Source organism: Ixodes scapularis, unplaced genomic scaffold (genome assembly GCF_016920785.2).
Source record: "Ixodes scapularis isolate PalLabHiFi unplaced genomic scaffold, ASM1692078v2 PGA_scaffold13__105_contigs__length_92229423, whole genome shotgun sequence".
NCBI lineage: Eukaryota > Metazoa > Arthropoda > Arachnida > Ixodida > Ixodidae > Ixodes > Ixodes scapularis.
The window spans coordinates 84,695,869-84,707,756 of NW_024609839.1; the positions used below are offsets into that span (position 1 = coordinate 84,695,869).

Here is an 11,888-nt window from a genome sequence, read left to right on the forward strand (position 1 = left end):
ACGCCTCTCAAGTAGTCAGACATCGCAAGGAAGACGTAGGATCAACAATTCGAATGCGAAAAAGGGCAGGGTGGCTCACACCGACGCCGACAACATCGCATTTCAATGGTTTGTTTATGAGCGATGGCCAGCTTCTTGCCCACACCCCCATCGCGCATGCGCGGCGCCGGTGGCGTCCGCCAGGGGCGCTCCGGTTTGTTTGTAAACATGAGTTGGTGTATATGTACGTTCACCCTTATCACACACGTGTGAACGCGCAGGCACACGCAACGCTATCCAAAGCCGGAGGGGGATCGGTGGCCATGTGGGCTACCCGTCTCAGTTCGGAACGTGGAGCGAAAGCTTGCGCTGCAGAACCTCCTGGGCTCGATCTCCACTCTCTGTCCGTTTCGATCTGGATGAGCTTCGTACAGGCACGCGTTCGTGTAATCACTACTGCGTGATGCACGTTAAAAACCCTTAGCGGTTGTACTGCACTGGCTAAATTTCTCATCTATGCAGCTAAGAGACAGGTCACCCGTGGAAGCGTGCTAGCATCAGATCTGTATAACCATACAAGCAACACATCTTTTTTTTTTTTTTTAGCCAAGGCCCGGGGGGGTGGGACGAGCGGGAAGCGGTCGCCGGGACAACTGGACTTGGTGCACGTTCGGACTTGAGATTAAAATGAATTTTCCTCGAGCGAAGCGGAGTGAGGTATGGCTGCGCGTAGCGCGGTCTGTTTGAAAGTCTAGCTTCGAACACCCAGGACAGGCTCGGTCGAACTGCTACTCCGTGCAGACGCGTCCGCACGGAACAGCCGATGCCACTTGGCGTCGGCTGGATTCATACGCATCATTCGCGTGTGCGTAGATCTATCCAGAAGACGCTTCGTTACCATGGTGACCATACCAAACGAACTTTATCGTGCAGAAGATGACGGAGGTTTGGTGAGGGGCGGATTTAGTGTGTGTGGGAGGGGAGGGGGACTGCTTTTCCTAAGCCTTCCAAGGTCAAAATTAGTTTAATTAAAAAGTGGATATGCGCAATTCATGTAGTTGAAGAAACCTGAGTCAAAATACAAAGAAGGTATGTGACCGTTCAACGCACTTGCCACTGGTCAACACATGCTGTGTTCCAAATCTTACTCACATGAATCCGAGTTACCACGGCAGGTCCTGTCACGTGACAACACAGATCGAAAAACGCTGGACGCGGGTAGGTTTTAGAACGCCAAGGGTACAAAACCCTTACACTTTAGTAAGATCGAGTAAATTTTGGAAAACGGCCATGGTAACGTTTGTCGCTGCAGCGCGAGTGAAGCCACCGGACGGACATCTTGCACGTAGACCTTATAAGGTTGTGCTAGCGTTGCAGAGGCTGCCGGCAGCATGCTGAAGACACGTTTTCTGCTTGTTCGTCGTCATTCGCCTAAAAAAGATTTTTGAGACCGTGTAAGCGTTGAGACTTGCCGTTGTGAATACGTGGAAAATTTTACGAAAGCGCAGTGCCGCAGGAAAAAGGCACAACTCGTCGAAAGCAAGTTCCGCCGGTCTCGCGGCATGATTAAAGCTTCCTTAGCACGCCGAAGTGCTGCGTCTTTGTGCCTTCACACGCTTAAATGTAAGAGTCAAAGTAAGAGTCGAAAGTAAAAGTCGAATTATTTCTATAGTTATGAGAGGATTTCTGAACTCGTGAAGTTAGACTCGTTGCACAACAGGAGAACAATTCATTGACTGACATATTTGTGTAAGATTGTAAATGTTATAATTGATTCACCAGAGCTACTCAGTCATATCTACTTGCACGTTCCTTGTAGGTCTAGAAGACTTTATACTTTGTTTTACCGTGCTGATTTTTACCATGCTGCACCCATGACACACCTACAACTGACGTATAACCATTTAGAACAGATTTGTGGGAATGTTCGTCTTGATATTTTTGATGAAGAGCGTAAATTTCGAAAGTGTGTTGAGACTATTGTTGTGTCCTAACATTTCGTTTTATCCTGTTTAAAAATTTACTACTAATTGACTCATTGATAAGTGCATCACTAAGGAGGCGTAAGGCTGTTGGTGGGTAACTCAAAAACAAAACAGAAAAAAAAAAAAAAAATAAAGACGTTTACAATTCCCTGTAACGCCGAATTAGAGCCCAGCTTTTGAGGAGGAGGAGGGTAAGGTACGGAGAGGTGGTTATGTCCCTTCTCCTCTCCTCCAATTTAGGGGAAAATTTGCTGCTAAATTTAGCGGGCAGATTTACCCATAATGCACCGCGCGGTTACGTCGACGCCGACACCGACGCCGCTCAAGCCGGAAACGGGCGCCTAAGAGCTGCGCTCTAAAACAAAACAAAACCAAAAACAGACAGGGACAGATATCTACAATCAACGGCTGTACGAAACGCAAGAGAAAACCACCCCTTTGTGCACTTTAACTTATCTCAACAAAAGCCCATTCACTCTGGGTTTGTCAATCATGATCTATAAGCAACGAAAGTCTATATGAATAATTGCATCCCTTGTTCACGCCTCATCAACAGCGCCCGAAACATCGCGACCGCCAAGGTGATCGCACAGACTCGCCGACTACAGGTGCTACAGGGCCGCGTGCATGCGTCGGTGCGGATCGTGGATTAGCTTCGATAAGACCCCGCAGCTAATCGGGCCGGACTCGCGACCGGCTTATAAATGTATTGTTTTCAGATTTCTCTAACTGTTAGTCTTGTTTTATGTAAGAAATTCTAGAATCGCTTACGTAAACGGAAACTTTTAACCTGCCTGAACCGCCCCAGTAGCCAAAAACTCTAGTGAACTGTAACACAATCGCATCTTTCAGGAAAGATGTGGTTGTGTCGTCTTCGTCTTACATTTTTATTCTTTCTTCAATCTTGAACTGCTTGTTTTGTTCTAATATTTTCAATAACAAAAACATTTTTTATGTATATTTAATTTTTATCATTGGATGCCTCGGGACTGAATAATTAAGTTCTTGATGTCATTGTATTGCACACTGATCTCTATCGCGTTTGCCCGCTCCGCGAATGCGGTCACTGGCGGCCATCTTTAGGTAGAGTTATATCACCTCTAGCCGATGTAAGCTGCTGCAGCCGCTGTCATCCATCCATGGTTTTGGCAGGTGAGTTGGAAGGCAGCGGTCAAATTAGCGTGGGTGATATTGCGTGCTTGATTAAAATTATTTGACGAAACATGTTTTTGAAACCCGGCGTGAACAGTAGTTCGGTTTTTTAGGACTTGGTAAAAGTTTCACGAAATCGCAGCACCGGGAGAAAAGCTGCACAGCACGTATCAAAAGTCGCATCAAAAGAAGCATCGAAAGCAGACGACGGTACGGAGTCTGCTTTTGATGCGAGCTGCGCTGCTTTCCCCCGGTGCTGCGCTTTCGTAGAACTTTTGCCGGGTCCTCAAAGATGAGGCTACCGTTCACGCCGGGTTTCAAGAATCTGCTTCGTCGAAAAACTTCAATCAAGCACGAAATGTCACCCACGGTACAGTGTACTAGATCTACGGCTATTTTTAGGGCAGCCTGCCGCCATTGCGCTGTCCGCCATATTACTATGATGGCTAGAGATGATATAACTCTACCTAAAGATGGCCGCCAGTGACCGCATTCCGGTCCATAGGAGGAGCTGGTCAAACGCGATCCAGCAAATAGACATAGAGATCAGTGGTATTGCAAGCGTTTTAAAAGAATTGAAAGAAAAGATCGTCCACTTCTTTCCTTCGTCCGAGCAACATTGGCGCTGTTTCAAGATGAAAAAAGGGAAAAAAGTTTCGGTTTCTTCGAAGTTGTGTGAGTGCGCGAGCCATTCGTTGGATGGCGCCACCATCCCGCTCGCCACACTGGAGAGCCTGCATCACAGAGTTTCCAACTGCTCGATTTGGGTCACGTGGTTCATAAGTCGAGCTGTGAGATCCGCAAACATTTTCGCCTTTCCGCCTGTCTTCCTCGCAGCTCAAAAAACACAGTGGATGCGCTCTTGCAACCAATCTCCGCATGAGGCGCCCACCATTAAATTGCAAGCATTCCCTGTGGTGTCTGGGGTTTGAGACGTTTCAGATCTTTCAGATAATTTGTTTGAGATGAACCCTCTCTTCAATCTACGCTCTCTACACCACACGCTAAAGCCTAGCCAAGTCACAGATCACAACACCACCAACGTCGGGAACGATTTTTTTTAAATATATTTTTAATAAAATGTACTTAAAATGAAAGTACTTTTATTTTTAGTTTAACAAATAAAAGAATTTCTAGTTAACGTTTAGGCCGTGAGGCGGCGCACGCTGTACTATTGGTTCTAGATACAAAAAGTGCCATGCTCAGCCTCACTCTATTACTGGCCCACCAAAATAGAAACCCTGGTTTTCTCCAAACGTTGTCGCCAGCAGCTCGCAGCGCCAACTATAATTGACGTTGCGGCTTGTCTTAACAACAACCGTTCAAAGCGAGACCGCGCTTTACTACTGCGGCAGCGCTACAATCAGACATTGATAAATTTGAGGAAAGAGGCGATCAGCTCGCACAAGCACCTTCTTCTGTGAGATCAACGGTCCAACTATCAGTTAGTTTTGAATCGGGCCAAGCTGCTTGTTTGGCGGAGGTTGACCAGTAGTACATTGTTTCGTTATCCCATGTGTTCAGACTCGTACCTCCCGGGTTTGCTATTCGAGGGGAGTGTCAAGAATGTCATGGGTCCGGGACATGATGACGGCGTAGAAGTGCTTCATCTCGCGGCTGCTTCAAGTGAACTTCACCCATGGAGGTTTCTTGGCGGCTTGTTCGCTGCGGCAAAAACGTGCCGAAAGCCAAGAGCGTGATTCTTCTGGAAGACAGGGAAGTGGTGATAGGACGCAACGTTGCCCAGAAGTACCGGGTCGACAACGCCAACGTGAGTCGAAACCATGCCCGCCTGAAGCTCGACGCCGAAGGACGATGGAGCATCGAGGACCTCCGAAGCCACAACGGCGTCTTCGTGAACGGCGAGAAGATTCCTGCTCTGCGTCCTCTGGTTATTTTAGAGAACGACTTGATAGGCCTAGGGAGGCCGGCACCGACAGGAGACGACGTTTACGTGTTCAGGCTTGTAAAATCGGGCGAGGATTCGAAAGTGTCAGCGCGCGTGGAACCGCTCGCTGTGACCGTGGACGACGACGACGACGACGACGACGTTCAAATCACGGCCGTCATCAACCTTCCGGCTGCGTCCGCTTCGCACTCCAGACCACCTGCTGGTTCTGTTCGGAACACAGAGAGTGAGCAGGCCAGGCTTCGAGCAGGTGCTAGTTTGACAGCCAAGCTAACCAAACGAACTACAGAAAGGAATCTCGTTCGCTCTAGCTTCACAAATGGAACTGTGTCTCAGATACAGGAGCTGTCACCTCAGGCATTAATACCCTGCAAACAAGAACCTTTGGTTGCCACGGTGAAAGCGGAAGCAGAGGACTTGCTTTCCAGCAATGCATCATCCTCAGAACCGGTTAGAGTTTGCAGTCCCATTCCTAAGCAGAACTGTGCCGTTTCAACTGCTGCTGTGCTCAAAGCAGCACGATCCGAGACCGCCTTAACAACTAAATCTGGTCCCAACAAAATGGGCAGTGTCATCGTGAAGACTGAACACCAGGACACAGTTTGGGTGTCTACAGACGACTCGTGTGGCAGTCATTCTAGTTTGGAAACGTGTAGTGGCATTGGCGCACCGAGCCCCATGCAAGCTCTGAACACTTCTGTGCCCCTGCAGGGGGCTGGAAACCAGTTTTCTGTTGTGAAGACTGAGCCTCAGACCTATGAAGTCCCTCCAGTTAGTGCCCCGAAGAGTCGACGGAGTGAATCTACATCAGCCTTTGCGCATGGCAGGCAGCTGAACTGTGCGGATGGAAATTCACCTGTTCTTCCTAACCCCCTGCCAGACATAGTTATAAAAACAGAACCTCTCCTTCCTTCCAGTGCTGTGAAAACAGAACCAGCATTGGAATTACTAAAAGAACCAAGCCACCTCTCTAATAGAGGAAGTGTTGGTGGCTCTTCCAGCCCATCTTGTTCTGCTGAAGAGTTGATGCCCCATCAGCAGACACTTGCCGAAGTAGGCGCACGGGGATCTAATGTTCATACTGCGGACAGGCCAAAGTGCAAAGAACCGCTGACAAGCATTGGGCCAAGGGTTACTGTCGGCAATACTGCCACTGGTATTGAGACAAGGGACATTGCAAGCACTTCTACCAACTCCTTGCTTTTGACAAAGGTTGCCTCTCTGCAACACCTGCCAGAAGTTTTGCATCCACACAATGTGCAAAAGCACATCAAGACTGAGAATGGCAAAACAGTGAAGTTGAAAACAGAGTCTGCCGAGATGGAAGTTTGCACTAGGAAAACCGCTCCATCCTCTGAAGATGGTGAATATTCTGTGGGCTATAAGCAGAACAGGTCAGAATCTTGTGTGTCTGAAGCTTTTCCTTTGTTCAGGAATTGCAGTGTCGTCCTTGAACGACTTGAAACAACACTATTGAAGCCAGTCTCCTCTCCAAGGTTGATTCAGCAAGGTGGCCAAGATGTTGATGAAGAAGGCCAGAATTTTGAGGACGTCGATGCTGGCTCAAAACAAGACGTAGAAGGTGCTGCAACCTTTATGTTCTCTCAGGAAGATGAAATTATTATTCTTTCAGATGATGAGGATGATACCTGCTACACATTAGAGTGCCAGGTCAAGAAAGAACCAGAAGATGACATTAACCTTAAGGAGGTGGACAATCATACCTTTGAGGATGTTGATCCTGATGAACCCGGGTGGTTGGATTTCGAGGAGTCTGCAGCAGGGGCCACTAAGAATGAAGAGGTAGGAGTCGGATTGCCAGAAGATGAAGATTTAGAACGCAGGTTAGTATGGAACGAGGAAGACTTTGAGGAAAGTGACACTGAAGATGCTGGAGAAGGTGTCGGAGACCAGCAAAGACGTGTCGAAAGCCAAAAGCATGATTCTTCTGGGAGGCAGGGAAGTGGCGATAGGGTGCAACGTTGCCCAGAAGTACCGGTGCAGGCCAAGAATGCACAAGAGTACACCCCTGTTAATAGAAATGACTCGGATGTTCTTGCAAAAAAGCATACTTTCAGTGCTCCAACTTGCAGTGCGTTCCTTCACAGGTTGAAGAGTGGTGACAACTTGAACAGAAGTCCAAAGAAGAAAGGCAGTCTTAAGGAGAAAATGATGCGATCGATGAACCATAGGGTCCCTATGGCAGGAGGAGGCTCTGCTATTAGGAAGAGGGAAGCTCATCAGCCTAGGAAATCAAGTGTGCATGATGCAAAGCATAATGCTCGTGGGAAGGCTGTTGACAGCAAACAGGATGGGCTTCAGATCCCAGAGGAAGAGTTTTTTCCTGATTTGTCACAGAACTTTTATGAAGACTGTACAGTTTCAAAGCCTGTTGATAAAAAGAGTGATTCTTTTCAAGAGGCCTCTTCTTCCACCAAAAGTAGTTTCAAGAATCATAGGATCCCAGTGGCAGGAGGACGTTCAGCTGTCGAAAAGGGGGAAGCTCAAGAGCCTCGGATTCCTGAAGGCAAGGCCAGTACTGCTGAAGAATTGCCGAAGAAGCCCCATTATAAAAGCAGGTTTCAGTCCAGAACATTGCACTTGCTGGACCAGGAACAGAGTATCGCTGCTGCCATGAACATCAACAAGAAGTCTTCCAAAAGAAGAGCCCCCTCTCCTCTAACTGCACCAGCCAAGAGGTCCAAAGCCACCCACGCAGTTGTGGAACACCCTCCTAAAGCTGTAAGCGCATCTTCCCAAGCGCGAGCGGCAATTCATAACAAGTCACCTGGTACAACAGAAGTTTTGGCAAGTCCGGACTCTTCCGTCTCTCCAGTTCTAAGCTTTAAACAGTCTCGAAGAGTTTCTAGGGTGGGTGCTGGAAGCCAAGGGCCTACTACTTCAGAAGCAGAGGCCAAGGTACAAGTGAAGGAGGTCACAACTTCCAGCCAGGATCTGAATTGCACCCATCATAACACTGAGGAAGTAACAAAGAGAACTGTGGTGTCGTTCATCGAGTTGCAGCCAAGCACCAGGACTGACCAAGAAAGGGCAGAGTTTTCAGAACGTGTCAAAGCTTCGCTCAGGAAGAGAAAGCTGGTGAACTCTCTGAAATCCAAAGTGAATATGAATACTTTCATTAACTTTCTGCTTAGCTGGAAAATACAGTGGCTAAAAGAACAGATGAATGCTGCCACGCTCCCACCCATCCTGGACATGGAAAAGGTCCGTGCAAAGCGCAACATGTACAGTTCCATGGATGAGTACAAAATGATCCACTATCATTTTCTGTGCCTTGAAATATGGGAGGATGTCTTCAAGAAATGGCGAGATTACTTCTCCCGCACAACACACTTGACCTTCCAATCAGTCATCACTCATCATGAGTGTCCTCTTGGCGACGTGATGATCTTGTCTTGTGTAGTGGTAGTAGGTTCTGAAGCAGAGCAGAAGTCAGAATATCCCATGGAGGGTCATCTTGTGCGCCTCGACCTCCGTATAAGGGACCAGGACAAGGCAGCATTGCCAGTGCTCGGCTTCATCACAAAAAACAAGTTACAGAGCAAGAATGTATCAAGGAGCGCTCTGCCACACCTACTGCAACCTTTACATGCTCCCAAGTGTGTGCTGATCTCCCTGACAGTTTATGTGAAGGCCAGGGATATCACGCTGAACTTCAACAAGGTGCATCGTATGACTGTTGTATCCAAGATTACACCCACCCTGCGCCAGATGGAAGCCGTCGCAGACCTGGAGCAGTCTCCCTATGGGCAGGTTGTGGTTCGCCCCAACGCCCACTACTTTTGGCATCGGACGGGAGGTGCCATGAGCAAAGACCTGCTGCTGAACTACAACAGCCAACAACAAGAAGTGGTGTCTTCAGCAGTGCATGCCATGAATATGCCAGGCAGCGACATCAGAGTCGTCATCTTGCATGGCCCTCCGGGCACTGGCAAGACCCACACTCTAATCGGTATCGTCATGGGCTGTCTTTTTGGCTCTTCCCATCGGTCAATCCTCATAGTCGCTCCTTCAAATGCTGCTGTGGATGAGATTGGCCGGAGGCTTCTTGCCCAGAGAGCTGTGCAGTCAAGTCAGAAAGTGCCAGGAGGCCAGGTGCTGAAACTAGTCAGGGTGGGACAGGACAAAATGATTCATCCCGAAGTTCGTGGCATCGTGCTGGAGGAGCTTGTGAAGAAAAACATCCAGTCCGAGAAGCGGGATCGGCTGCAGGATTACGACCGGGAGATTGAGTCCAGAAGGAAGCGATTGGCTCGTCTCGGGAGGGATATGACCAAGTCGGGCGATGTGAAGCTTCTTCACCGCTTGGAGTTTGAAACAAAGCACTTGGAGGCAGACATCCTGCGGCTATCGGAAGAGAAGAGGAAGTGCCTCCAAGGTTTTTCACGGCAGTCCTACGAAATGAAGCTCAAAATACTGCGTAAGGCCAATGTGGTTCTCTCGACTTTGAACAGCTGTCGCAGCCGCCTCTTGGAGGAAGCCTTTGGCCGTGCGAGCCCTCAGTGCTTTTCCAGTGTCATAGTGGATGAAGCAACACAGTGTACTGAGGTGGAGACCCTTCTGTGCCTTCAGTACCGCACCAGCCGGCTCGTCCTGATTGGGGACCCTCTTCAACTCCCAGCAACTGTGTTGTCACGCCATGCCGTGCAGCTCAACTTCCAGGAGTCTCTGTTCGAGCGTTTCTACAAGTGCCTTGAGAACGAGAAGAAAGGTGGTGCCCAAGCCGTGTTTATGCTCACCGATCAGCGGCGGATGCACTCGGAGATCTGCAGTTTTCCTTCGCGCTACTTCTACGATGGGAAGCTGCAGCCAGTGGCAGGTTTGGATGCCTCCTACGCATCTTTTCCGCTCAATCCCTACCTTGTGTTCAATGTCCTGGGAAGCCCAGAGATGAATGATGGTAGCTCAGCGTCCATGGCGAATCACGGGGAAGCAGAGTTTGTGGTACGCCTCTGCCACACTGTCAGGAAGGTTGTGGGTCCTGGCACAAGCATCTGTGTCATCACATTCTACCGGGCACAGAAGACCACCATCAGTGAGCTTTTGCAGCGGGACTCTTCTTTCGAGGTGAACACAGTCGACGGCTTCCAGGGCCAGGAAAGGGATGTCGTTGTGCTCTCGTGCGTCCGTGCGAGCCATCCCATGGGCTACATTGGGTTCGTCGCTGATGCCAGGCGCCTTAATGTTTCCATCACCAGGGCCAGGAAGGCACTGTTCATCTGTGGACACTTGGACACTCTTAAAGACAGCCTGGAGTGGAGTGCCCTCATTAAGGACGCTAGAAATCGTGACAGGGTCCGGAATGTCTCTGCCGACTGCTCTTCTCGGGAGCTGGGACAGTTTATCGCGAAGTGACAAGTCAGATTTCGACGTCTTCATGGTTTTGTTATGACTGTAAGGACTGAACACCTTGTGCAACGTGCATGCTCTCTCTGCCCGGTGCCATTTTTAGCTTGTGCACATTGTGAAGTAACCCAAGTTCTAGTTTGTTTTGCCAAAGTTGTGGGCTTCTTTTATATTGTCTACTGTACTCACGGTCACATCAACAAAAAAAGTTGTCAAATGAAGAAACAGTGCTTTTGGGTGTTTGGAACATGTATGTCTCGATAAAATACCAGAAATATAATTTAAGATGTACCTAGATATATTTTAGTTCAACACGCGAAGGGGGAAATTGGTAGGGTTGTGCGAATAATGGTTTGAGTCGAATAGCGCAGCGTCACTCCTAGCTTTTGCACTGTTTAAAGAATGGGCCATCTTGGCTTTCCCTTACATTGTCGAGGCTATGGATGTTGCAGTGCTATTTGATTCGAACCACTATTCACACAAACCTAGAAATTGGTAATGTTCCGCGAGGTACCATACCGATTTTTACTACAGTTCTTCAAGTGAATACAAGTATAGTATCTCGGTATCGGTCGTACAGCTTTTAGATTTTATTTGAAACTCCGTGGAGGTGAACGTGCCAATTTTTGTTTACCATGCACCATACAATAGACCGATCTCAGCAGCCAGTTTGACTACGCCACCGCTGCCGCAATGCATCGAGGGAACTTTAGTCTTTTTGCACGTGCGACAACCTCGCTGGAGCTCTTCGCGTGTAGAGCACAAGAAGGCACGAGCCCTCGCGTGCGCGACCGTCTGCCTCCTGTGAACTAAAGTTATGGCGGCTTTACGCATGCTCCCAACGCTTAGTGAGATCGATCTATACTCCGTCACCTGGTCCTTTCAATAGACCAGGCAGTGGTGCGTGTATATTACAGCTGGAAAGACTAGTAAATTAAGCAAGTCATTATCAGTGCCTGTTTCATTTTGATCCTCTTGGTTTTTCAAAAGCAGTCTGTTTTGGACATTTCAGTATTCAGGTAATACTTTCCAGTTTGCTGGAATGCATTTGTAAATACTTGTGAGGTGTATGTAGCTCATGCCTTAAAAGTGCTCTTAGGTCCATTTGCCTAGTTTCTTCACAATGTTGTCTTTCATTCCAGTGTGTTGTGTGATTCTAGAAGTTGCCCTTATTTCTTGATGTGTTCCCTTGGCTGGCACAATATTAGCTTTCACTTTCTAGGTTGAGTGTGATACTTTTGTTTGCATGTAAAAAGTTCTGCATTGATGCAACTTGAAATAAAACTAGCGAAAGAATGTCGCCAGCAAGCACTCTTCGAAATGGTCCTCCTTTCTGTGATTCTTTTCGCAGAAAGCGGTCCACTTTCGAGCAGTCCACTTTCTTCAGCTCCCTCGGGTGCGGTGAGAGAATAGGGAGAGAACGAACGAAAGGACAGACATGACTTCCAACTGGCAACATTTATTTGAAGCGGGGAGAGGGATCCGCGTCTTAGCAT

General features: G+C 48.3%; 1 protein-coding gene across 1 annotated transcript; it reads left to right on the forward strand.

Moving 5' to 3' along the window:
• The first annotated feature begins 4,549 nt into the window (after window positions 1–4,549).
• On the forward strand, window positions 4,550–11,688 carry LOC8034777. The gene has a single exon (XM_029979001.3). The coding sequence runs from the start codon at window positions 4,756–4,758 to the stop codon at window positions 10,399–10,401; it is 5,646 nt and encodes a 1,881-aa protein (XP_029834861.3). The 5' UTR covers window positions 4,550–4,755; the 3' UTR covers window positions 10,402–11,688.
• Window positions 11,689–11,888: the final 200 nt, after the last annotated feature.